The 26,645-nt window shown below is 34.5% G+C and overlaps 1 protein-coding gene across 1 annotated transcript in view; it reads right to left on the reverse strand.

Annotated features, from left to right (window-relative positions):
- Positions 1 to 3,345: 3,345 nt before the first annotated feature.
- The window catches only part of Srek1ip1 (SREK1 interacting protein 1), a 37,653-nt gene continuing 14,353 nt past the window's right edge, over positions 3,346 to 26,645 (reverse strand). The window contains exons 3-5 of the mRNA XM_047555892.1: positions 15,288 to 15,431; positions 6,721 to 6,793; positions 3,346 to 4,403 (exon numbers count right to left, since the gene is read on the reverse strand). Of these exons, the coding sequence (XP_047411848.1) occupies positions 4,217 to 4,403; positions 6,721 to 6,793; positions 15,288 to 15,431 (404 nt within the window). The 3' untranslated portion in view covers positions 3,346 to 4,216. The remainder of the gene's footprint in view (positions 4,404 to 6,720; positions 6,794 to 15,287; positions 15,432 to 26,645) is intronic.

Genomic DNA, 26,645 nt, shown 5'->3' on the forward strand with positions numbered 1-26,645 from the left:
TGAGGAAGGGCTCCCCCAGTGGACCAACTGGTATTGTCTCTGGTAGCTTAGAAGCAGCATGCTTCATAAATTGAGACAAAATACCCAAAGCAAGAAGTTTTATTAGATTATGGCCCAGTCTATACATTGAAAAATATATTTTAAATGATTTACTTGGCCTTAACACATATTAACAGTGATAACTTTAGGTCTTTAAAAAAAACCTAAAATTAAAAAAACCAAACACACTTAAAAAAATACATGTACACATATTTCTAGAAATGGGAATGATAAAGAATAGAGTTTTATGTGTTTTAGATCACTTAAGTCACTAATTTTTGATAAAAATTATCAGATCTTAGGAAGAAAAGTAGGTCTAGAAAAATAAAAATAATACGCATAAAAAGTTATTTTCTATGTGACCTTCTAACAAGCAATTTAATCTTTTTAATTGTAGAATATGATTATGAAATGAATGAAACCAAATTCCAATAAAAGTTATTTCCTTCCTTCAAACCCTTGGTGTCTCATTGCTTACAGAATTTAAGTCTAAGCTCTAACATGGAACATAAGACCTCTTTTTCTTGATACCAAGAATCTGAAATGACAGTATCAATTTTTACTTCCTGCTTTATATATAACATACTAGCAACACCAGATTCCTTATAATTCTTAAATGCAGTGCATTAACCTAGCTTTTTTTGTATGTGATCTTTTATTCACAGTATCCATTCTGTGGGGGAAATGACAGAGGTCCCACTATTGTCTTCAATCAATATGCAATTCAGGCATTACTTTCTCTTGGTGGTCTTAATTTCTCCAGACTAGGTTAGGTATAAACTTGTGTTCAGGTCAATTACTGCACTTGTTATATAATGGTGTGTTCTAATGTTTCTCTCACCAACGAGACTGTGAATTCTTTCAGGGATGCAAACTGTGTCTTATTTATAACTGTGTCCTCACTACTCAGCAGTGTTTGCCATGCTAGGTACCCAATAAATGTTAAAGAGAAGACTCAATGGCATTTTTATCAACATTACAAATAACTTCCACCTAGTTTGCTCCTGAAGGCGACCTAGAGTTATATAATTTTAGGTAAATAGGAAACAAAGACACACATAGTTGTTTTACTTCTTATTTGTTGATGCTTTGGCCTCAGAACTAAAGATGTAAATGGAGATGTTTTAAGAGAAGAACTAAGCATATCTCTGAGGGGTTAGGGATTTAGTTCAGTGGCAGAGTGCTTGTCTAGCGTGCACAGGCCCTAAGTTTGGTTCTCAGCCCTGGGTAGGGGTCAGTGGAGAAATCTCAGAGAGATTTTAGCCAACAGATGATATGGAGAAAAAATGAGAAACCTGTGGGGGAGTAGGTCCATTAGCCTAAAAATAACAGTCTTACTGTTATGCTTTTGAAAATCTGGTTACAGATGCATATCTAAACATGAAGTCTGTCTGCATCTGGTGAAAATAACAACACTGGGTGGGAAGAAAATTAACCAAATATCATTTATCTGCTTAGAAAAGTTGATGTGTTTAACAGTTGAATTAGTAATTTGAAGGCAGGCTGCTTATCTATAATGATTTCTAAAATGAGTATCACTTGAATATTAAATGAATATTACTTGATGAAATCCCAATGATCATATAAAGACTAGAAGTGATTTCAGCGATAATCTAGTACAATATTTTATCTGTGAAAGACATCAAATCAAGGCCCAGTAAAGTTAAATGGGTTCGTTGAGGGTTATACAGGTTGGTAGAATAGCCAGGACTTTTTGATTGTTACTATTAAATTTATTTTCCTTCTGTTATATCCTGCTTGGGAGGAAATTTCATGAATTTTCTCCTTAAATATATTAGATGAGATTTGTATAGAACCCCAATAATAAGATCATCATGGAAGAAAATTACTTTAGGAAAAAAATAAATGACTTTCATTCAGATGAAATAGTTTATAAACTATGCTAATATGGGAAATTTAGCTAAAGAAAAATTCTAAAATTATTTCTGGAGGAACAATTACTGAGCCATTAAAATCTTTTATTTTCTGTACTAGTTAATGAGGGCTGATTTTATATAACTCTTCTGAGTCATTAATTGTTCCACCATTCAAGAAAACAAGCCTAATGGGGCAATCTATAATCTTTACAATACACATAAATAAAACTGACAAATAACTGTTTCACTACAATTATGGTCACATTAAGTGTGTTACACACTCAATGGGATGAGGCTATTCTTTCATATGCAGCATCTGCTAATCATTTTTTGGGTGGAGAGGTAGCAGGGATTGAACTCAGGGACACTCAACCACCGAGCCACATTCCCAGCCCTATTTACTTTTTTTTGTATTTTATTTAGAGACAGGGTCTCACTGAGTTGCTTAGCACCTTGCTTTTGCTGAGGCTGGCTTTGAACTGGAGATCCTCCTGCCTCAGCCTCCCAAGCTGCTGGCATTACAGATATGCACCACCACACCTGGTTGCTTTTTTAAAAGCTTTTTTTTTTTTTTTTTTAAACTTTCTAAAATCATAATAACCAATGAGCTATATTTTATAAAATGAAAAGCAAAGACCCTTAAATATCTAGTAGCTTTGTGTTTTCCTCTTAACTCTTTAAATAAAATAATTTCTTCCTGAGGAGCCTCAATGAATAAATTAGGTTATGGAAAACTGGGAAGTGTGAGAGCTTCCATGGCTACAAGGCTAGCAGAGCAGCGTACCAACTGCTTCGCTAGAACTTGAGCTTGGATGAGAAGAGTTAAGAGGCTTCTGTGTCTTACTTGGGGGCATGCCAGGTCAGGTGCTGGTGAACTTGACAGTAAACCTTTCTAGCCTGTGAGATTAAGTATACTTACCTGATTTCACCATCATGAATTTACCTGCAGCAATGTCTTTAGAAGTGTACCACAATGTGGTACTTGCAATCTTTGGTGCTGTGCCATGATGATAGGATGATCTGCAATGCCGTCATAAGTATTTAACTTAATGAGCATAAGGGATATTAAGTATTAAGCAAATTAAGTAACACTCATCACTGTGAAATTAAAAATGTAAGGAACATTTATATTTACTCTAAATGTTTGAAAATGCTTACTCATATGAAACTTCTATTGTTATATAAAGATTTTCATGATGTGACTCCCTGGCTCTTAAGTTTTAAATTGTACAGAACAAAATTCTAAATTCTAAATTTTTGTCACTGCTACTGAGATTTGTCACTGAAGTAAAAGAGGGAAACACCTCAAAGTAGTTATTTCTGAAACCTGAAGTTCTGTGTGAAACTTGCTTCAAAACTATAAATCATTTCAGACAAAAGAAATATAAATGCTAACATTTATAAAAATTGTCCACATTACTCATAGACATAAGCTTCATAAAATTTATGTAGTAAATACAATAAAAATCAGTTCTAATGGAGATTTAGCTGTCTTCCTAAGTAAAATTTCTGTGATTGAGGTATCACTGTAAGATATGCCAATATGGCACAACTGTAAAACAACCCAGGAGTCTATCCTAAAAATTCTGACCAACACAGTATCATCTCTGCCAGATTTCTAATAGGTTGAACTAGTCCCTAAACAAGGAAGAAGTATTTTAACTGTTACAAAAACAAAGGAGGCAGGTATTAGAGACTCTGCATTTCATAACCAATGAAACTTTTGTTACATTTTCATTATCATCTTCCTGCAGACACCATTCATTTAAAAAGTACTAAAGACCAGTAAAGCAGCTTCATCTCCTATAATATTAAAAAAAGCCCAGAGATTTAAAAACAACAGTGAATAATTTCACTATTTTATACATTACATCACAGTATATAAAGCTATTAAAATATTCAGTATCAAGAGCAAAATCATTACCCCCTACCCAGCTTCATCCCTGGAAGGTAGACACTTGATTCAGCACTACTAGTTAACACTAGGTACATTACTTGTGTTGACTGCAGTAAAGCCATAATCAACTTAGAAGTAGAAGTAATTAATTCTAGTCAAACACACAGAGACACAAATGCCAAAAATGATGTTTTGTACATACAAATATCTATACCTGGGGCATGGCTATTAAGTAACAACTAATTTAATACATATGGCCAGAGGGATAAGGGTTCTATGCATGAAAAACATCTGTATGAAAAGGCTGGGATATACTGCAAAGCATAATTATACAGCAAATTCTAAGAGCAAATAATTTTTAAAAATGAATTTTTAAATTTAATGACTTAGGCCAAAGTCTCAGTTACTTTTTGGTGAATTCAGAACGATTAGAAGTAGAACAATGCTTTTCCTTTTTTCTCTTCTTTTTTTCTTTTTTATGATGTTTCCCTTTTTTTGACTTGGTCTTCTTTTCTTTTTTCTTTTCTTTCTTCTGACATTTTTGTTTCTTTTGTTTTGAAGCATCTTCTTCAGTGGAACTGGAATAAGACCTATGGGCAATAATACATGCTGAATGAAAATCACATTTATGACTGATAGGTAATTTTAAATGGGATTTGAGCTGTCTTAAATTCTTGGAGAAAAGAGGGAGTATAAACATAAAGAAACTCAAAATGTACTTTGTATTCGTCAAAAATTATGAATTCAGTATTTTTTGCTGCCTGGTCACAGAACTGACAAAACTAATATCTCTATTCTGCTTGACTCCAGTAATGAGTTTAAAATTCAACAAGGATGAAATTATTTTTTCTGAGATTTTCAGTTTGGAGACTGTGCTACCCTTCAAAATTTATAAGGCAAACAAAGTGGTATTCATCAAGTCTCATTGTATACACATACACTTGTGTATATAATGACTTGTTAGCATATTCTCTTAAAAGAGCATAAAAGGCTGCAATTATCATACATATAAAAGATGTCTATAATTGTACCTCAGTATGAATGAATAAAAGCTGAAAATGAACCATAAAAGCACTTTTATAATTCCTTTAATTTTTCAAGTTAATGCACTTGATCCCTTTAGATGCAGAGTTATACAGATGGATACTTGGATTACAAGATAACTTTCAATAGTTACAGAAAGGATACCTTTAAATGAATATACTATACACATTAATGAGTATGATTTATCATCATACTTCATTTTTCTAGTATCACTGTAACATAAAATTGGGGAAAAAAAAAAAAAAAAAGAACGCCTTCCCTAATATTAAAAAAGAAAATGCAACTAAAAAACAACAACAAAAAAAACACCCAAAGTTCTCTTTTAAGATTTTATATAAAGAGGTATATAACATTCTATTTATGACCCAAGCCCAAAATATATATGACAAGATGGAAATTGAGTTAATTTAAAATAAAGCAGGTATCTCAAAAGTTGGTTCAGTGATTTAAATATTAGGAATTAAAACCCAAACTGAGACTGATAAGAGAGGAACAGAAGTTAATGCATGAGACTACAGGGTTTCAAGCTATCTTGAGTTCAGAGTGACTTCCCTGACTCAAAGTTTTCTCTCATTTCTCTAATGTTGCATCCTCTACTTTGCTTGTCTCTCTACTTCCTTAGACTTCTGACCACCTACTAAGCTTATTTTCTCATGTATTCTCTGGCTCCCTCTTCAGTTATGCTCTTGCCAAATCTGGTTTACTTTTCTATTTAAAGACTGTACTTGACTTCTGTATTCTGATTAAAGTGACTTCTCTGCTTGCACTCTTTTCTATGGATTTTGGGTCTGGATTTTTATTTTTAAGGCAAAAATTTAGGCCTGGCATAGCATAGTATAAGGTGGCACTATTTCTAATGCATAAAAATTTTAATTTCAGGCCTAAGATCTGTGAGGTTTAAGAGACAGACCTGAATAAATAATCTGTTATTATAAAACAAATATATCAGAACTTACGAGAAAATGAATAATCTCATGTTTCATGCAAGCAATCCACTCTGCTGTTCTGGCACAAATATGTCAACAATGGTCAGAAACGGTTCCCAGCAGTTTCTATGCGAAAGATTATTATTTACCTCCCAAGACCTGAAAGTGAGCTAACTTTTCCAATTTATAAGATAGCTGAGGAGTTAAAATACATGTAATTACAAAAAAAACAAAAAACTAAAAAGTAACAACATCAAATGTACAGAACCTACTATGAGAGAGGTTCAAATCAGACCTAACTGTGGTCAATTGCTCTAAAATAAAAAAAGGTCTATGTGTCTATACATGTAATATTTATTGTAGTTTGAATGAAACTATTCATTAACCAGGGAAGAAGTAGCCTTTTACTACTTTTGATCAATTTATTTCAACAGTTAGTTGTTAATATAATAGTAAAAAATTTGAAGGTGGTTGATGAAGGTTCTGAGAGACCTAAAAGAATTTTTAGCTTGACAAGGTCTATTAAATTATACTAATAAATTAACTTCTTAGTCAAGATAATGATTTTATGAGAATACAAATATTTAAGTTCTAATTTCATCTTTATGAAGATAAAATATGTGAAAAGTAGCTTAGCTACTGTTCTGAAACTTAAAAACCTACATATAAATAAATAAAATATAAAAAGAAGAGGTGTTATTATTCATTTGTAACTTGATTTGTTCTAAAAAGAAAAATTAAGGTGGGTGAGCACTAATTTTATTTTTGATTCTTTACCTGACTTTGCTATTTTACTGAAACAACTGAACATCTAACTCCTATTAAGAAAACATTAACATTAAATTAGCAGAACTATACATCAAAAAGAAAGGCTTATAATCCTTCCTGGAATCATGGTCCTATTTTTTTCTTTTTTAAATATATGTTTAAAAAATACCTTTTCCTTTTTTTTTTCAATTTGATTTTCTCTTTGCTTTTTTCTTTTTTCTTTTCCTCTTCTTCATTTATTCCTGTGAGAAGAAGGCAGGGAAAAATCAGGTTACCATGAGGCTACCAATATTAACATGGTGTTATTTAAATTTTAGTTGTTGGTCAGATAGATGAAGACATCAGAAATGAGAACAGAAAGTAAAGCCAATGACAGGACCTCAAAGATGTGTCTTGTTTTCATATGTGGTAAAGATAATATGATAATATCTTCAACATATAAAGATACATGTGAGAGTTACTGAAAAAAAAATAAGAAAAGAAAAAAGAAATCATTGAGAAGTACTCTGTAGATCAGAGAAAACGTGAAGGAGAAAAGGAAAACAAACAAACAAAGAAGAAGAAAAAATGGCCAGGCCAAATATAAAATACATTAAGGAGCAGAAAAATTTTGAAATCCCAGAACTATGTTTAATGAATTCCAGTTCTCAGTTACTCTTCTTCCTTTCTGGGTCTGGAGTTGATCACCTCTTTCTCAAGTGCTATAAACAAAAGATGTCAAAGAGGTAGGCTAGTATTAAGTTTGAAAAAATGAAAAAGAGCCAAGTGAAGAAAAACAGGATAAGGGAATAAAGAAAGCATTATAAGAAACACATCAGGGTTGGGGTTGTAGCTCAGGGTAGATCATTTGCCTAGCATGTGTGAGGCCCTGGGCTTGACACCCAAGTCTGCAAAATAAATAAATTAAATGAGTAAATAACAAAAACCAAGTGACAATGCATATGTAGAGACTCAAATTACAAAACTAAAACCCAAGTACTTATCTCTAACTCATCTCTATTTCTGGTATCTAGGACTTTGCCAGTTATGCCAGCAGCTGTTTAGGAAACTAGTGAAATGCCAGTTGCCTGGAAAAATTCTCCATTACAAGAGAAAAACTAAAATGGTGCAAGTGATAGAATGCTGGGAAAGATTCTGAGCTTTTTTTTTTTTTTTAAGTCCTGGAGATTGAACCCAGGGGCACTTCACCACTGAGCCACATCCCTATTCCCCACCCCTTTCCCCACCTTTTTAAAAATTTTGAGACAAGTCTCACTAAGTTGCTTAGGGCCTTGCAAAATTGCTGAGGCTAGCCTTGAACTTATGATCCTGCCTCAGTCTCTAGTCACTGAGATTAAAGGCGTGTGCCACCGTGCCTGGCAATTCTGAGCTATTTTAAGCAGAAAAAACAATTTTTTTTAAAGACATTTTTTTTAGTTGTAGATGGACACAATACCTTTATTTTATTTATTTATTTTTATGGGGTTCTGAGGATCGAATCCAGAGCCTTACATGTGCTAGAAGAGCACTCTACCACTGAGCCACAACCCAGCCCTCAAAATGATTCTGATGTATGGAATGGTCATTCTATCACTCAGTGACTTCTGTTAAAGAGATACAAAGAAAGGGGTGCCTGAGGGCTTTAAGGGGAAGGTTAAGTCAACATGTATGTCAGAGGTGATTGATCCCCATCTGAATACCAGTGTGTTGGTCTTTTTTTACTTCCTTTTCTCTCAAATTACCTTTTATTTCCCAATTCTGAGTTCTGTTACTAGAACAGAAGAGAGATAAGGGTTGAGAAAATATGGCTAATCTGCCTAAAAATTTTGTATATTCATCATGAGAAACAGGTTTGAATAGGCATGAGAGACAGCATGGCACAGCCGCTTTGGAGTTAAGGCAGACTGATAGTTAAATGTAGCCTCCTGACTTATTAGCTATGTGAACTTAAACAAATTTCAAGCTAAAAAGGGAACAGAACATATTAAGTTCATTAATTATTGAGGATAAAGGAAAGCAAGGTATAAAACAGTGGTATTTTGGCATAAGTGGTTGATCAGAGGCAAGCATTATAATTACCACTTTCTGAAACAGCTTTATTGAGATATAACTGGCATACAATAAACTACATATATTTAGTGTATACTTTGATAAGGCTTTAGAAACAATAACCACAGTCAAGACAAACATACCCTTTACTCCTCTCAGATTTTTGCTCCAGTGTAATCCCTTCCTACTACCCCTTCCACCCCCAGACAACCACTGAATAATTTCTGTGAACAGAGCTACTGTATGGATATACCACAATCTGTTTATACAGGAACCTACTGAAGCCATCTAGGTTGTTTCTAGTTTGGGGGTATTATAAACAAAGCTTCTATGAACAGTTGTGTCAAGTTTGTGTAATGCCATATGCTTCATTTTTCTTGGGAAAATATCTAGGAGTAGAATAACAGTCATATGGTAGGTGTTATGTTTGATTAACTTTGAAGAAACGAACTGTTTTCCATAATGCTTGCATCACTTTACATTGCCAGCAGTGGTTAAGAGAGTTCTTGTTGCTCAACATCCTTATAAAATGCTTGGTATGTTTAAATTCAAGACATTCTGGTAGGCACACAGAGATATCTCACTGCAGCTATAATTTACATTCCCTTAACAGAAAATGATGCTGAGTATCTTTTCATGTGCTTGTCATTTGTATGTTATCTTTAGTGAGCTGCCCAAACCTTTTCATTTTAAATTTTGCTTTATTACTAAATTCTGAGAATTCTTGGTAAAATCTGGATACACACCCTTTATCAAATATCATTTGGCAACTATTTTCTCCCAGACTATGGCTTATCTTTTTACTTGCCATCAGCAGAAGTCCTTGATATGATGAAATCCAATTTATCATTTTTAAAATTTTATGACATGTGCTTTTTGTGTTATATCTAAGTAAATATTGCTTAACCCAAGTCACAATGACTTTTTCCTAGGTTTTCTTTCAGAAGTTTTATACATTAAATTAAGGCCTATGATACAGTTTGAGTTAATTTTTATACTGGTTGCATCATAGGGATTAAAGGTTACTACAATATAATTATTCGAGCATCATTTGTTGAAAAGACTCTTCTTTCTCTACAAAACTGCCTTTTCAACTCTGTCAAGAATTAGTTGAATTTATGCTTCTGGGAAGATGGAGTAGATATACTTTTCCTATCTCTTTCATGAAGTACAACTAAAAATTCTGGTTATTATAAAAACAAATATAAGATAACTCTGAAAGACAGAAAAAGACAGACCAGTTAGAGTGCTTGAAATATAGGGAATGACACAGTAGTAACTTCTCTGGGATTTCTTTTTGCATCATATATCCTAGACCTGAAGCTGAAAAAGCTGGCACCCTGACAATGCTAACAGGTACCAGACAAAAATGTACCCTCTCCCCCCAAAATGTCCTTTATAGTCAAAAAACTGAAAAATGGGCAACCTAAAAAGAATATTTTAGAAAATAACTGCTCTACTCCAGCCATATACTAAAGAAAACATTGTGGCACCATCTGTACCCATGCCAGCAAATGCCAAGTGGGAGTCTAGGCTTCCACTCTAAGGCATCACCATATCCTTGCTTGGGCATTTGAGAAAAATCCAATTACAGAGCCAGAACTTTCATCCCCAAGGGCCAGTAAGGAGACCTTCACTAATGATGCTGATGGAGACCAAATGTGGAGCCTGGATTTTCATCCCCACATCTGGCAGTTATGAGGTGCCCTTCCACCCACACTGAAGTGTTATCGGGGAAGCCTGGAGTAAGTCAGAATTCTTACCATTACCCAATGATTAACAAGACCATCCACTCAGTGGTGTATCAGTGGAGACCACATGGGGGGTTGGATCTCCGATCCTGACCTAGTTGTATCAAGGAGCCATGCCAACTTTTAATATTGATGGCTGCTGAGTGGGGAAACTGGACTTCTTCCTCTAACTGTTAGTAAGAAGCCAGCACCCCCGATTTTCCTTCTGGAGTGAAAGTCAGATAAAACAGAAGGTTTAACGAAAAGACAGAATTTCATAGTACAAATTTTAAAAGTCTAAATTTTGGCTGAAAACAACTTATCAAATCAAGAACCAGGATGAAAAATGAAATAATCATTAGATAATACCCAAGAGAGAACAGAATTATCTGAAAACATATTCAAAGCATTATAAAAAACCATCATAAAAATGCTTCTACGAATAATAATGCACATTGAAACAAATGAAAAACAGAGAAGAAAGAAGATACACAAAGAAGAACCAAATAAAAATTTTAGAACTAAAAATGTAATAAATTGAAATTTAAAAGCTCAGTAGATGCTAGGCTTAACAGAAGAATTGGAGGAACAGATAATCAGTGAATTAGAAGACAGATCCCTAGAAATCACTCAAGCTGAACAAGAGACAAAACAGATTTTAGAAAACAATGAACAGATTTTTAGAGACCTATGGGGAAAAGATGTAATATTTTTATTGTTGGAGTCCTATAAAAAGAGGAGAAAAGAAGATAGGGTTGTAAAATTTTAGAGAAATAATAGTTAAGAACTTCTCAAATTTGGCAAGAGACATAAACCTACAGATTCAAGAAGCTCAGTGAAGCTCAAACAGGATAAACTCAAAGAAATCCACATTAAGATACATCATAATTAAACTTTTAGTTTTTTTGGTACACAGGATTGAACCCAGGGGCACTTAACCCCCAGCCCTTTTATAAATATTTCATTTAGAGACACAGTCTTGCTAAGTTGCTTGGGGCCTGGCTGAGGCTGGCTTTGAACTTGTGATTCTCCTGCCTCAGCCTCCTGAATAATTAAACTTTTGAAAGTGAATAATAAAAAATCTTGAAAACAGCGAGAGAAAAATGATAAATTATGTATAGGGGTAAAACAATTAGAAGGAAAGCAGATTTCTAATTAGAAAGTGTGGAAGCCAGGAGGAAGTGGCACATTTTTCAATTACTGAAAGAAAAAAAACTGTCAACTTAGAACATTCTCCACAGTGAAAATATCCATCAGGAAATCAAGACATTCTCAGGTAAAGATAAACTAAAAGAATATATCAACAGCAGACAGAATGAGTAAAGGAAGTTCTCAAATGGAAAAAAAAAGCAACCTAGAGCATTGACAAGGAAAAAAAGAACACTGTGAAGATACTGGTAAGTATAATAGTTTCTAAATCATGTGTGATGACGAAAAGCATAAATAATAACACTACCTGGTATGGTTCTAAAAGAGTTGTTTTAAGTCAGCCTTTTTTTTTTGGTCACTGTGACCAAAAGACCTGACAAAAACAACTTAGAGGAGGAAAAGTTTCTTTGGGTTCAGTTTCAGAGGTTTAGTCTACAGTCAGTCAACTCTACAGCTCTGTGCCCGAGGTGAGGCAAACATCATGACAGAAGGGTATGGTGGAGGAAAGCAGCTCAGGACATGGAAAGCAGGAAGGAGAGAACTTCACTCACCAGGGACAAAATATAAACCCCAAGGTGTGTCCCAGTAACCTATTTCTTCCAGCAACATGCTACCTGACTGTTGTTAACACCCAGTTAATCCATACCAGTGGATTAACCCCTGGTTAAGTTATAGCTCTTATAATCTAATCATCTCACCCCTGAACATTCTTGCATTGTCTTGCACATGAGCTTTTGAGGTAAACCTCTATGTCTAAACCATAATGAGTACGTAGAAGAAAAATTTAGGACAAATGTATTGTGAAAGGGAGAGAGTAAAGAGATATGAAAAGTAGTAATGTTTCTCCATTTTACTGGTAAAATGATAATACTAACAGATTGTGTTAAGTCAGTATATAAAAAATAATATCTAGTGTATCCATTAACAAAGCTATACAAAACACCATTGAAAATTTTAAAAACACTGAAATATATTCAAAGAGTATACATAAATCAAAATGGAATTCCATAAAATGTTCAAGCAACCCACAGGAAGGCAGGAAAAAGATAACAGGAATGAAAAAAATAGAACATACATTTTTTTTAAAAAAGCAGACTTAAACCCTAACATATAAACAATCACTCTAAATTTAAAAAATCTAAACGTACCCATTAAAACAGAAGAGATTGGCAGGGTGGATTTAGAAATGTGACTCAAAATATAAACTGTTTATAAGGAAATGATTTCAAATTCACTGATATAGGCATGTTAAATATAAAAGGATAGAAATAGATCTATCATGCCAAACAAATATTAATCAAAGGAAAGATGAAGTGGCTATATTAATGTTAGATTTAAAAAAACATAAGACTTTAGAGCAAAGAAATTACTGGGGTGGAAGACATTATATAAATTTTAATAAAATTGACAGAACTGAAAAAGATAAAGAGACAAATCGAGAACTATAGTAGGAGATGTCAATATTTCCCTTACAACGATTGATAGAAAGTCAGTAAGAAAATAGTATAAATCAACATCATCATCAACCAATACAATCTGATCAATATTTAAAAAAATAACTACTCCCAAACAGTAGAATATATATTTCAAATGCCTACTGACTATGATCTTGGGCCAAGAAAAAAACCTTCACTTGTTTCCCCTTCTTCCATGTGGTAAAGCAGAAGCTGAAGTTATAGATTTTGACACCTTTCTTCTTTTCTAACACATACATTAGTGCTGTATAGTTGCCTTTAAGTCCTGCTACAGGGCTACCCCAGAAATATACTTTTTTGTTTGTTTGTTTTTGCTTCTTGTGGTACTGGGGATTGAACCAAGGGTACTCTATCAGAGTAACATCCCCAGCTTTTTTCTTTTAAATTTTCATACAGGGTCTCAGTAAGTTCCCAGGCTGGCCTCAGGCTTGCAATACTCTTGCCTTAGCTCCCCAAGTTGCTGGGAGCATAGGCATGCACTACTATGTCTAGCTATACATTTTTTTTCATTCAGTTCAAAATACCTTTTAATTTTCTTTTGCTTTTTGTTCTTTGATTCAATTATTTGGAAGCATGTTAGAATTTAAACATTTGGAAATTTTCTGGGTAGCTTTCTGCTATTGATTTCTAATTTAATTTCCTTGTGGTCAGACTTGTATGACTTGTTTATTGACACTTGTTTTTATGGCACAGAGTAAAGTCTATCTTGGTAGATGTCCTATTATGTTGTTTCTGTGGGTGAGGTGTTATATAAATGTTAAGTAGGTCAAGTTGTCAATACTGCTCTTCATGTCTTTTGTATTTTTACTGCCTACTTGCTCCGCTAATTATTGAGAGAAGTGTTCGAAATCTTAATTGGAATTTCTTCTTAATCCACAAAGATTCTTCTTAATCCAGAAAGATTTTTTCCTTACAGATTTTCCATAGTTTGTTTCATATATCTTGAATTTTGTTACTCAATGTTATTAAACATATAGAATTTTTTTTTTTTAATTAAGTGACCTTTTATCATTATGAAAAAAAACCTGTTTTTTTTCTTGGTAACATTCCTTGTTTTGAAACCTATTTTGTCTGACTTTAACTTTCTTTTGAGTATAAGTCTTTTTTGTAACTACAATAATTTCATAATAATTATTGCAAACATGTCCAAAAACAAAGTTACCCCCCCCCAAAAAAAAAAAAAAAAGGAATAAAAGAGTAGCTAAGGGAATAATTTCCTCTTCCATTTAGGGATGGTGGATATGGTGTCTACTTACTATATTGTACAGACCGGTTAGTTCTAATAAAAACAAAATAAACATTGACTTCGAGATATCTCTTTTTCTGACCATCTCCTCTTAGAAACCAGCAGCATCAATAATAATAGGATATGAAAATTCAAATGTTGAAGACAAAAGTGAATTTTGGATGGTTTAGTATTTCTCTACGACTGAAAATTCTTAAAACTATTCCACCTTTATTTATTGAGGTTAGTTCTGAGACAGGATGATGAGATGTACAGAGGTTAATGGGAAAAAATCTGAGTTTTTGTAATATAATAAGATGTTGGAAAAGAATACAACTAATCTTTTATGTACAAAATAGAAGGCAAAAAGATCCTGATGTATTATAGTACCAGTTTTGTAATAATTGGTGGAGTTTCGGTCTGTTGTACAACATACAGAGGAGCCAAAAGTTATGATCCACTGTTTAGGGGGCTTTGGGATTATATTAAAGACTCATGCTAACAGCAACCAGGAGGATCTGTGCTTAGATACCTGTCACCAGGTTTATAGTTACACCAGTTGCTTTTTAAATCCCTGACTAAACAGTTTCAAATCTATACCCATTCATCTAAATTTCCTATTTTAGATTCCAATCAACCACTTTGCAAATATCCTGTATAGCTGTCTTACAAAAAGTACATTCTGAGCCAAAGATAGGCCTTACTCCAATCATCATTTGGATTTACTTAAGCCATATCTTTATGAAGCCTAAAGCACACATTGTAAGTCATTCACTTAAATCTGGTTTCCACTGTCATTCAAGGGAAAGAGAGGGATAATTAAAGTAAATGGTTAATTGGGGGTAGAAACCAAGTCAAGAAGATTCTATGTATCAAGTGACACATCCAATGGGGGAAAAAAATAAACAAAAAGGCGAAACAAGGGTTAGGAAATCAGAAACAAACTTATTTCCTGGTTCTGTCATAGTTTAGTTTTTAATCTTACCAAAAAAAAGCTATTTCTTACCAATACAGTAGTTTTACGTAAAATAGAGAAGACTCTTAATGAAAAATATGATAAACAAGCATAACATAATAGCTGGACATCTAGAAACATTTTTAAGAATGAAGAAAAAAAATTATTGCTTACGTTTTTCCTGTAATGCCTGCAATTTATTCAGTTCTTCATTCTCTTCATCACTATCTTCACTGCTTGTGCTGCTGACATCCAAAACTATGTCTCTTTTGGGGTCTACTCGGAGAAAATTGCGGCACTCAAAAGTCAGATGACCAGCTAAGTGAACAAACAAAAAAGAGACAGAGAGAGAGAGAGAGAGAGAAAGGGAGAAAGAGAGAGAGAGAGAGAGAGAGAGAAAGGGAGAAAGAGAGAGAGAGAGAGAGAGAGAGAGAGAGAGATAAACTATATACTGTGTATTTTTGGTTTCATGGTCACATGGTAAGCAACAGATTACAATTTCAATAACATAAAAAAACTTTAATTTTTATTTAGTTGATGGTAGTTTGGTTATTTTCCCTACACTTTTTCTTCTGACAAGAGAACTTTTACTTTTCTTTGCCAGAAGTTCTAATTCAATTAATATTTTGGGAGACACTTCGATTGGATTTTAGAATTCTGAATTACTGTGTTTTCCCTTCCTAAATGTATGTTATATTTTAAACTAAACTAATTAAAAATATACTCATATTTGAAATATTATATTTTACTTCTTTCTCTTATTTTTCCTTCTCAGCTTAATTATGGTATTCATGCAATTACACAGTTTCCATCTAATTAAAACTGTCTCAATTACATATACATGCATTAAGGAACTAAATATATTTTTTTCTAAAGGATGCCTAAAATTTTAATTCTGACATCATTTTCCTAATGACTATCCCTGTAAGAAAACTGTAATAACTCTCTACTTACTGCATAATATATTAAAAGAAAAGTCTAATATTACAAACACCAGAAAAGCACAGGAAACAATTTAATCAATACCTATATACCTATCACATACATGTCAACATTTTGTCACATTTAAGGCAAATGTTCACACACACATGTATATGTGCACACAAACACATACAAAGTTGGGCAGTTTATATTACCTTCAAAACTGCCCAATTTAATACTTTCTGTCTTCTGAGGTAACTACACTGAAATTCATGTCTATCTTTCTCAGACAATGCTATTATATGATATGTTTTCAAGAAACAAAACAATTGTATTTATCATTCTGCAACTTGTTTCTCTCACTCTGTATGTTTTATGATTTACCTACGTTAACATAAATAGAAGTAATTTTCTCATTTTATCTAACAGATAATGTTCCATTACATAAAAATCATATTTATTTATTTATCCTACTACTGATAGAAACTTAGGTTACTTCTAGTAAATTCTAGTTAACTTCTTTCTGCATACCCACCCGTTTTCGAAAGGGCAGTAGCTTTCAAATTTTCTTGACCATGACTGACCAATGGTAAACAATGATGATTATGATAATGATGATGATGATTATGATGATGATGATGATGATTTAATGCAGCAACCGTGTACCCATACATAAATCCATATAATATACACTTAAACATTCAGACCAATGGAATAGAACTAGAAGTCCAGAAATAAACCCACACATAAATGGTATAATGAATTCTGCAAAGAGTATCACATCCATCCAGTGGGAAAAGAATAGTTTCTTCAACAGATGGTACAGGGACAACTGGATTTCCACACACAAAAGAATAATGGTGGACTCCTCACCTTACATCACATGCAAATGTTAACTAAAAACAGATTAGACACAACAGAATGTAAGAGCTAAAACCATCAAACTCTTACACAAAAGCACAGGAGTAAATCTTTATCATTTTGGATTTGCAACAGCCTCTAAGATGTAACACTAAAACCAGAAGCATTGAAAGAAAAAAATAAAACTGAACTTAATCAAAATTAAATTTTTTTGTGTAAAGAACACTTTCAGGAAAATTTTAAAATTACTATGATAGAGGAGAAAATATCTGCAAAACATTTAGGGTAGGGTTTAATATTCAGAATATATAAAAAATGACAATTCAACAATAAAAAGACAAACCAGTTTAAAAAATGTGCAAGTGACTTAAATATATATTTATCCAGATAAGAAATACAAATGGCTAATAAGCACACAAATACATTTTTCATTAGGAAAATGCAAATGAAAACCACAAGAAATAACTTCATGTCTTACAGAATGGTCAGAACTCTTCTATTGTCAAAACTTCTGACACCAAGTATGTGAGTTTCTTCCACACCAATAAGCAGTTCTATAACTTTCTGGACACTAACTGGGTATTCTACAATTAAATTAATTTTGACATTACCTAGAATTAGTGCAGACCTCACAGGTTATGGGTACATTCCTACAAGATTCCCCCTAAATCCAGATTAACCTCATAAATCTGGGCCACCCTTTCTTTTGACTGGCAAGCTACAAAGTCAGAGGATCTCATAAGCCCCTCTCAAGTTTGATAATTTGTTTAAATGGTTCAAAAAACAGAGGAAAATGATTACTTACCAAGAGCACAAACAGCCAAGTGGAAGAGATATATAGGGCAATGTGTGGGTGAGGGACACAGAGCTTCCATGCTCTCTTTGGGTATGGCATACACCCAGGACCTTACTGTGTTCCCCAACCCAGAATTTCTGTGAATCCCTTAATTCAGGGTTTTTTTTTTTTTTTTTTCCCCATTACATGGGCATGACTGATTAAATCACTGACCAATGGTGACAGAAGTCAGTCTCTAGCCCCTTGTACGTGTTCTCCTTCTTCTGGATGGATGGAAGTGGGGCTGAAAAGTGCCAACCTTATAATCATATGGTTGGTTCCTTTGCAACCAGTCCCTATGTTGAAGCTATGTAGGGGTCCACAAAGAGTCATCTATTAGTATAAACTTAGGTTTGGTTGAAAGGGACTTGATAATGAATAATGAAAGATGCTTTTATTACCCCTATCGGTCAGGAAATTTCAAGTGTTTTAGAAGCTCAGTGTGTGGAAGCAGTCACAATGATCAAATACATATTTCTTATTATCACAGATGGCTATAATAAAAAAATGGAAAATAATAAATGTTGGTAAGGTTATGGAGAAATGTGAAGACCCTATATATTTCTAGAGGGAATACAAAATGACTTAGCTGCTACGGAAAGCAGTCTGGAAGTTTTCCAAATGCCAATAGATGACCTAGTAATTCCACTTAGATATATACATAAAATTATTGAAAACAGGGACTCAAGTGATACTTGTACAGCAACGTTCACTATAGCATTATTCAAATATCTATCAAAAGATGGGTGGAAAATGAAAATGTGGTATATCCATACAATGGAATATTATTCAGCCATAAAATCATGCCATGGATCATGCTGTGGCATGGTTGAACTTTGAAAACATTAAACTAAGGGGAATAAGTCACACAAATATTGTGTGATTCCACCTGTACGAAATATCTAGAACAGGTAAATTCATAGAGGCAGAGAGTAGAGAGAAGCTGCCACAGGCTGAGGAAAGATGGGAGTAGAGAGAATATTACTTTAATGCTTAGAGTCTCTATTTTGGGTGATAAAAATATTTTAGAATAAAGTGGCGAGACTTGTCCAGCATTGTGAATGTAATTAATACCAATGAATGATTTACTTCAAAATGGTCAAAATAGTATATTTCATGTAATATACATTTTACCACAATAATAAAAAAGGAATTAAAAAGGAGCATGGTATAGCATTGAAAACAACAGTGCCACTTAGAATAAACTTGAGACTCTGTTTTCTAAGTTGTTACAATGACAACAATTCATAGCAATTATTGAGGACTTCTGTGGACAGGCATTGATCTAAACACTTTACTTGCATGAATTCATTTAATCTTCACAGCAACTCTATGGAATTAGGTAACATAATTATCTCAACTTACAGAAAGAAAACTGAAGCACAGCATAGCTAGGCAATTTGCCTAATATCACATAGCTAGTTAAGTGCCAACTGAAGTTTGTAGCTCAGTAATCTGGTACCAGAGCCACTAATCTTGAATGTTCATAAAAAACAACATACCTATAACACAAAGTTGTTTTAAGAATGAAAAGCAGTGTAATTATATCTTTGAAGTGCTTAGCAAACAGTCTAACACCAAATAAGTATTTAATACATGGTGCCAGGTTATGACCATGTATTGTACCAATATAAACAAAAGTATATTCTCCTCTTTCCTTATTCCAGGAGTGGTCATGTTGGTAACTCAATAAAATACCAAGTAACAATAAAATCTCTAGTTTCATTTTTACTGTGGCAGATAAAAGCCTACAAATGCATAAATTAAAAACAAAAGTCTTGATTATTAGGGTGCCTAAATGCCTACTTCTTGGCCTATAGGATATATAGACTATGCTAACATACTGATAGCTTAGCCAAGCTTTGGCTCTACCTAAAATCTTTGGATTTGAGAATGCAAAAGTTATTTAAAAAGCTTTGCATTCTTAAACCCAATTAATCTCATCAAACTTTACATCCCTATCTTTTTGATTAAAAAAAGCATAGGCCTCTGTCATTACCGAAGTCCCAGCCATGTACACAATTTATGCTCCCCTAGTCTAGATGATCACTGCCTTTCTCTTCCTGCCTGTTTACTATAGCTTCTGAAACATACTGGAAGTTAACCCCAGTTTGGACCTTGTCACTATCTATTTACAAGTAAATAAACATTTACCAATTCTAAGATGAATCAGTAACCTTACTTAAAAAGTTGACTTCATATTCTGGGATACACAAGGGTCATCTATGAGGAAGACAGCTCACTTGTCTGTTATGTAGATTCACAGCTACCTGCTAACAGGTAAACAGCTCTATTCATTGAGGTCTTTGGAACTCTTTATCCTGCCATAAGCTTTAATGGACAAAGTAGATTGTTGGCTTTTCTCAGTTCTTTGACAATCTATCTTCCATGACTACACTACTGTCACCTGCAATTAGTGTATCTCTGAAAGTTTTAACTCCAATATTGCACTGACTTACAACCTTCTGGTTTTCTCATTCCTTTACACCACACAGAGATTTGTTTGTGAATCTCATTAAGACCAATAGTGCCTTGAGCTCTTCATTTTCTCCTACTCTCAAATCTTTCATTACTAATCAACTTTTGTGTCTCTTTGACTCTTTCATATCCTTGTCTGTCTACCATATCTCACTGCAAAATAAAGTTTGGCTCTATTTTTCTGGGTTGTTCCCACTCCTGGGAACTCAAGCAATGCTTGAGAACAACACATATTCATAAATATTAGCATAAAAATAAACTAGCTGTCTCACTTTGTCCTTAGTCTACTTCCTTTCCTACTTCTCTCAATGACTTTTCCAAACCTGTGCCTGACTTAAGAAATTCCTTAGCCCAGTGATCCTATTCCACTCCAACAGACTCTCTAAGAAGACAATTCTATCTCCTAGTTTATAAGAAAACTGAGATTACCAGGTATTACTTCTTTCTACTTTTTGTCTCTACACCTAAAAACATTTATACTTGCCCTCATTTAGTTTCTTCCAAACTTAAGAGGTATCCTTGTCATACCTCTTAGGGAAACTTACTTAATCTTCTGTGTCAGATATCTACAATGTCTTTTCTAATGCTCCCTCAGTCCACATAAACATACCTCAAAAACCCTCCACTTTCTCCACATTCCCTTTTAGGAATTTCTGATTTTTGTAAATTTCTTGAAAATGGAGACTACATTGGCCTTCTCTAATTCTTTATCTTCCTCTTCAGGCTAGAATCTACACAGTTTATTTCATGACCTAAAATTCTAAATAAACTAATCTTGCTAAGGTTAGAAAAGCATCCAACTTGCCAAAGCCAATGAACATTTTTCAATCTATGACTTACAAATCTTATCTGACAACATTCCTTCAACATAAAAAGTCAGCTTCTCTGGCCTACATGATACTGCACACTCTTGTTCCTACTGGCATTAAACATTTTTAGCCTTTTTTTTTTTTTTTTGTCCAATCATTCCTATACATTTTACTACATCAGTTGATATTTCACTCTATCAAGAGTCTGTTAGTGATGATTCTACAATCTGTTTAATTAAATATCATTCGGACCAATAAAATGTAAATGTAGAGAAAAAGGTCATTTCTATGAAACAAATATGTACTTATGGAAAGACTTGATTTAAATTAATTGCTTTAAAAAAGCATTTGTGAAATTAGAGATTGGCAAGAAGACTATGGAATATAGGATGAAATTCTAAAACAATGAGAAAAAGTACCTGTGTCTCAAATGGGGTGCCACCAGCAATGTGGGGAAGAAAACTCTCCATTTTCCAGGATGTTGTGTCCATCATATTGCAGGAAGCTTATAATCCCAGGGTTCTACATTTCAATTGTGATAGTGCTTTCCCCGCACTCTGTTATTGTCAGCTACAACCAACCTCCACAGATTACTAGGTAGACAGTACTGTTTCTAGTTGAGAGATAATGACAGAACTAGAACGCTATACTCAAATTTCTTTACATGTATCTGAACTTGTTCTCTATTTTTGAAGAAACAAACTATAAAAAGTAGAAAATTCATTTGAGATGTGGGTTGCACACAAAGCATTACATTAACATTAATAAGCAGACTATAGGCAAAAAAATAAGGTGAGGACTTCATACCAAAAAAAACTGAAGTTAAATAAAATGTCAGAGGTATTTAGACATCTACTTTGATTTCCTGCTGTTGTGTACAAATATCTAACCACTTAATCTACTATACTGAATTTTTTATAATCATGAGAACTGTCACAATTATTTGACATTTACTCCATAGAAAGGCTTAGGGTCCTTATAGTTTTTAAGTATTCATATGTTTTCAATTTCAAAAAAATCTAATTAAAGCTCACTATAATAATACTTTCGGGGAGATCCAAGATGGCAGACTAGGGGGAGGCTGCGTTCCTTGTCACTCCGTAACTCCGGTTTCAAGCAGAGGATATTTCTCGGTGAGGCAGTTTTTGCTGCTTATCGATTCCCTGGTGTTTACCCCATTTGTCTGCTGTGATGACCTGCAGTCTGCCAGCATATCGACGCCTTTTTTAAGGGCAGATTGCTCACTGTCAGGCGTCTATCATCCGCCATTTGCCTGCCTCTCGCCTGTCCATTGCCTGCCTTATACCTATCTATCACCCAATGCACGAGGTTCACCTCCCGATCATCCGACAACAGCCAGCAAACTGCCGACCACCAGTGGAGCACCAGCTGCCTGCTGTTGCCTGGAAGTTCTCTGTCCCAGTACCTGCAGGTTTGATTACATGTGGCTGCCGCCATTTAGAGACAACAGCCAGGCCCTGTAGGACCCCTGGCCGGACTGACTGAGTCCCATCTCCAGGATCCCTCAGCCCGACCGATCACTCCCTGCCTCTGGGGCCCTCACATCCACTGACTGCTCTCTGACGCCAGGACCCCCAGACCAACTGACTGCGCCCTATCACCGGGACCCCAGACTGACTGATTACACCCAGCCTCCAGGATCCCACAACCGCACCAAACACACCATACCTCCAGACCCCTGCCGGACCAACTGCATCCCGTCACCAGGACCTCCAGCTGACCACGTCCACCCCTGAGCTGCAGCTCCCCATTTGCCAACACATTTGGAAGCCAGAGTGGTCATCTTGGATAATCCTGGAAGCCGTAGCTCCAATCTTTGAGTGGGGCAAATCCCATTCTGAGACGCCTGCTGGAGGCTTGAAGCTCATTGTCAGGTACCTCTCATGCATCAGGCTACTGAACACTGGGAAGTTTCATTAGTATATGACTGTTATACAGTATATTTTCTTTTTTCTCCTTTTTAAAAAATTTAAGTTTTTATTTCTTTACTTTTCTTGCTCTCTTCCTTTTGTTTACCTGTTCCCTCAGAGTCTCTTTCTCTCTTTTTTGCATGCTAACATCTGATTTCTTTTGATTACACTCTCACCCTTTCTATTTTCTAGAACTTCTGTATATTCTTTTCTTATCCCATTAACAGCCACATTCTACATCCCTCTGCATCCTCTTTGTCTTCCAATAGAAACTGCAGACCTTATTGCAAACCTGTTTGTTTTACCGAAGATAATATTTGAGCTCATTTTGTTTACTATGACAATTTTGTTATTGGCCCCATAGGGGCTATTTGGTCTAGGATTGCATAGTGTCTGATTTGGGCACTGCTAATATTGATCTCCCCTTAAAGAAAGGGTTTTGGAAACCTTTAGGGCCACTGTAAGCCTATAGGGGGAAACCTGCAATACCCTAGATCTGCACTGCTAGAGGGGAAGATACATGAACAACATGAAAAAACAAGGGAAGAAAATGATCCAAACAAATCTAGATTCTATATTAATAGAATCCAATGACAGTATGTTAGAAGAAATTTCAGAAAAGGACTTCAGATTATACATGATTAAGATGATTCGCGAAGCAAAGGATGAGATAAGAGAGCAAATGCAGGCAATGAATGATAATACCAATAAGCTGAAAGAGCACCTGCAGGAAGCAAAAGATCATTTCAACAAAGAGATAGAGATTCTCAAAAAAAACCAAACAGAAATCCTTGAAATGAAGGAGACAATAAACCAAATAAAAAACTCAATGGAAAGCATCACCAAAAGACTAGACCACTTGGAAGACAGAACCTCAGAAAATGAAGACAAAATATTTAATCTTGAAAATAAAGTCACCCAAACAGAGAAGATGGTAAGAAATCATGAACAGAATCTCCAAGAACTATGGAACATCATGAAAAGAGCAAATTTAAGAATTATTGGAATTGAGGAAGGCACAGATATACAAACCAAAGGAATGAACAACATATTCAATGAAATAATATCAGAAAATTTCCCAAACCTGAAGAATGAAATGGAAAATCAAATACAAGAGGCTTACAGAACACCAAATGCACAGAATCACAACAGATCCACACCAAGGCACATTATAATGAAAATGCCTAACATTCAAAATAAAGATAGGATTTTGAAGGCCGCGAGAGAAAAGCATCATATTACATATAGGGGGAGACCAATACGGACAGCAGCCGACTTCTCAACCCAGACTCTAAAAGCTAGAAGGGCCTGGAACAACATATTTCAAGCTCTGAAAGAACATGGTTGCCAACCAAGAATCCTATACCCAGCAAAACTAACCTTCAGATTTGAAGATGAAATAAAATCCTTCCATGATAAACAAAAACTAAAAGAATTTACAAATAGAAAGCCTGCACTACAGAATGTTCTCAACAAAATATTCCATGAGGAGGAAATGAAAAACAACAATGTAGGTTGGCAAAGGGAGGAACTACCTTAGAGAAAAACCACTCAAAGGAGAAACCAAGCCAAATTAAAAACCAAAAATAAGCCAAATGACTGGGAATACAAATCATATCTCAATAATAACCCTGAACGTTAATGGCCTAAACTCATCAATCAAAAGACATAGACTGGCAGAATGGATTAAAAAGAAAGACCCAACAATATGCTGCCTGCAAGAGACTCATCTCATAGAAAAAGACATCCACAGACTAAAGGTGAAAGGATGGGAAAAAACCTACCACGCACATGGACTCAGTAAAAAAGCAGGGGTTTCTATCCTTATATCAGATAAAGTGGACTTCAAGCCAAAGTTAGTCAGAAGGGATAAAGAAGGACATTTCATACTACTTAAGGGAACCGTAAATCAGGAAGACAATAACGATAGTAAATATTTATGCCCCAAACAATGGTGCATCCCTGTACATCAAACAAATCCTTCTCAATTTCAGGAATCACATAGACCACAACACAATAATTCTGGGTGACTTTAATGGACCGTTGTCACCACTAGATAGATATTCCAAACAAAATCCAACCAAAGAAACCATAGAATTCAATAACACAATCAATAACCTAGACTTAATAGACATATATAGAATATTCCATCCATCAATGAGCAGTTTCACTTTCTTCTCAGCAGCACATGGAACCTTCTCGAAAATAGACCGTATGTTATGCCACAAAGCAGCCCTTAGGAAATGCAAAAATATAGAGATATTGCCTTGTGTTCTATCAGATCAAAATGAACTGAGAGTAGAAATCAAAGACAAAATAAAAAACAGAAATTACTCCAACACCTGGAGACTAAATAATATGCTATTGAATGAAACATGGATAACAAAAAACAACAGGGAGGAGATTAAAAAATTCTTACAGGTCAATGAGAATGATGATACAATGTATCAAAATCTCTGGGACACTATGAAAGCGGTAGTAAGAGGAAAATTTATTGCATGGAGTGCATTCCAGAAAAGAATGAAAAGTCAACAACTAAATGACCTAACATTACAGCTCAAAATCCTAGAAAAAGAACAGAATAACAGCAAAAGTAGTAGAAGACAGGAAATAATTAAAATCAGAGCTGAAATCAATGAAATTGAAACAAAAGAAACTATTCAAAAAAATTGACAAAACAAAAAGTTGGTTCTTTGAGAAAGTAAACAAAATAGACAAACCCTTAGCCACACTAACAAAGAGGAGAGAGAAGACTCAAATTACTAAAATACATGATGCAAAAGGAAATATCACAACAGACACCACTGAGATACAGAACATAAGAAGAAGCTACTTCGAAAATCTGTATTCCAACAAAATAGAAACTACCGAAGACATTGACAAATTTCTAGAGACATATGCTCCTCCCAAACTGAACCAGGAGGACATACACAATTTAAACAGATCAATATCAAGCAATGAAATAGAAGAAGCCATTAAAAATCTACCATCCAAGAAAAGCCCAGGACCAGACGGATTCTCAGCTGAGTTCTACAAGACCTTCAAAGAAGAACTCATTCCAATACTTCTCAAAGTATTCCAGGAAATAGAAAAGGAGGGTACCCTACTGAACTCATTTTATGAAGCTAATATAACCCTCACACCCAAACCAGGCAAAGACACATCAAGGAAAGAAAATTTTAGACCAATATCCTTGATGAATATAGATGCAAAGATCCTTAACAAAATATTGGCAAACCGTATCCAAAAACCTACTAAGAAAATTGTGCACCACGATTAAATGGGGTTCATCCCTGGAATGCAAGGATGGTTCAACATTCGTAAATCAATAAACATAATCCATCATGTCAATAGACTTAAGGATAAGAATCATATGGTTATTTCAATTGACGCAAAAAAAGCGTTCAACATCATTCTTAATGGAGAAAAACTGCAACCATTCCCTTTAAAAATGGGAACAAGACAGGGATGTCCTCTTTCACCACTTCTATTCAACATTGTCCTCAAAACTCTAGCCAGAGCAATTAGGCAGACTAAAGAAATTAAAGGGATACGAATAGGAAAAGAGGAACTTAAGCTGTCACTATTTGCGGATGACATGATTCTATTAGAGGATCCAAAAACCTCCTCCAGAAAACTTGTAGACCACATCAATGAATTCAGCAAAATAGCAGGCTATAAAATCAACACGCATAAA

Source organism: Sciurus carolinensis, chromosome 6 (assembly GCF_902686445.1).
Source record: "Sciurus carolinensis chromosome 6, mSciCar1.2, whole genome shotgun sequence".
Taxonomy (NCBI): domain Eukaryota; kingdom Metazoa; phylum Chordata; class Mammalia; order Rodentia; family Sciuridae; genus Sciurus; species Sciurus carolinensis.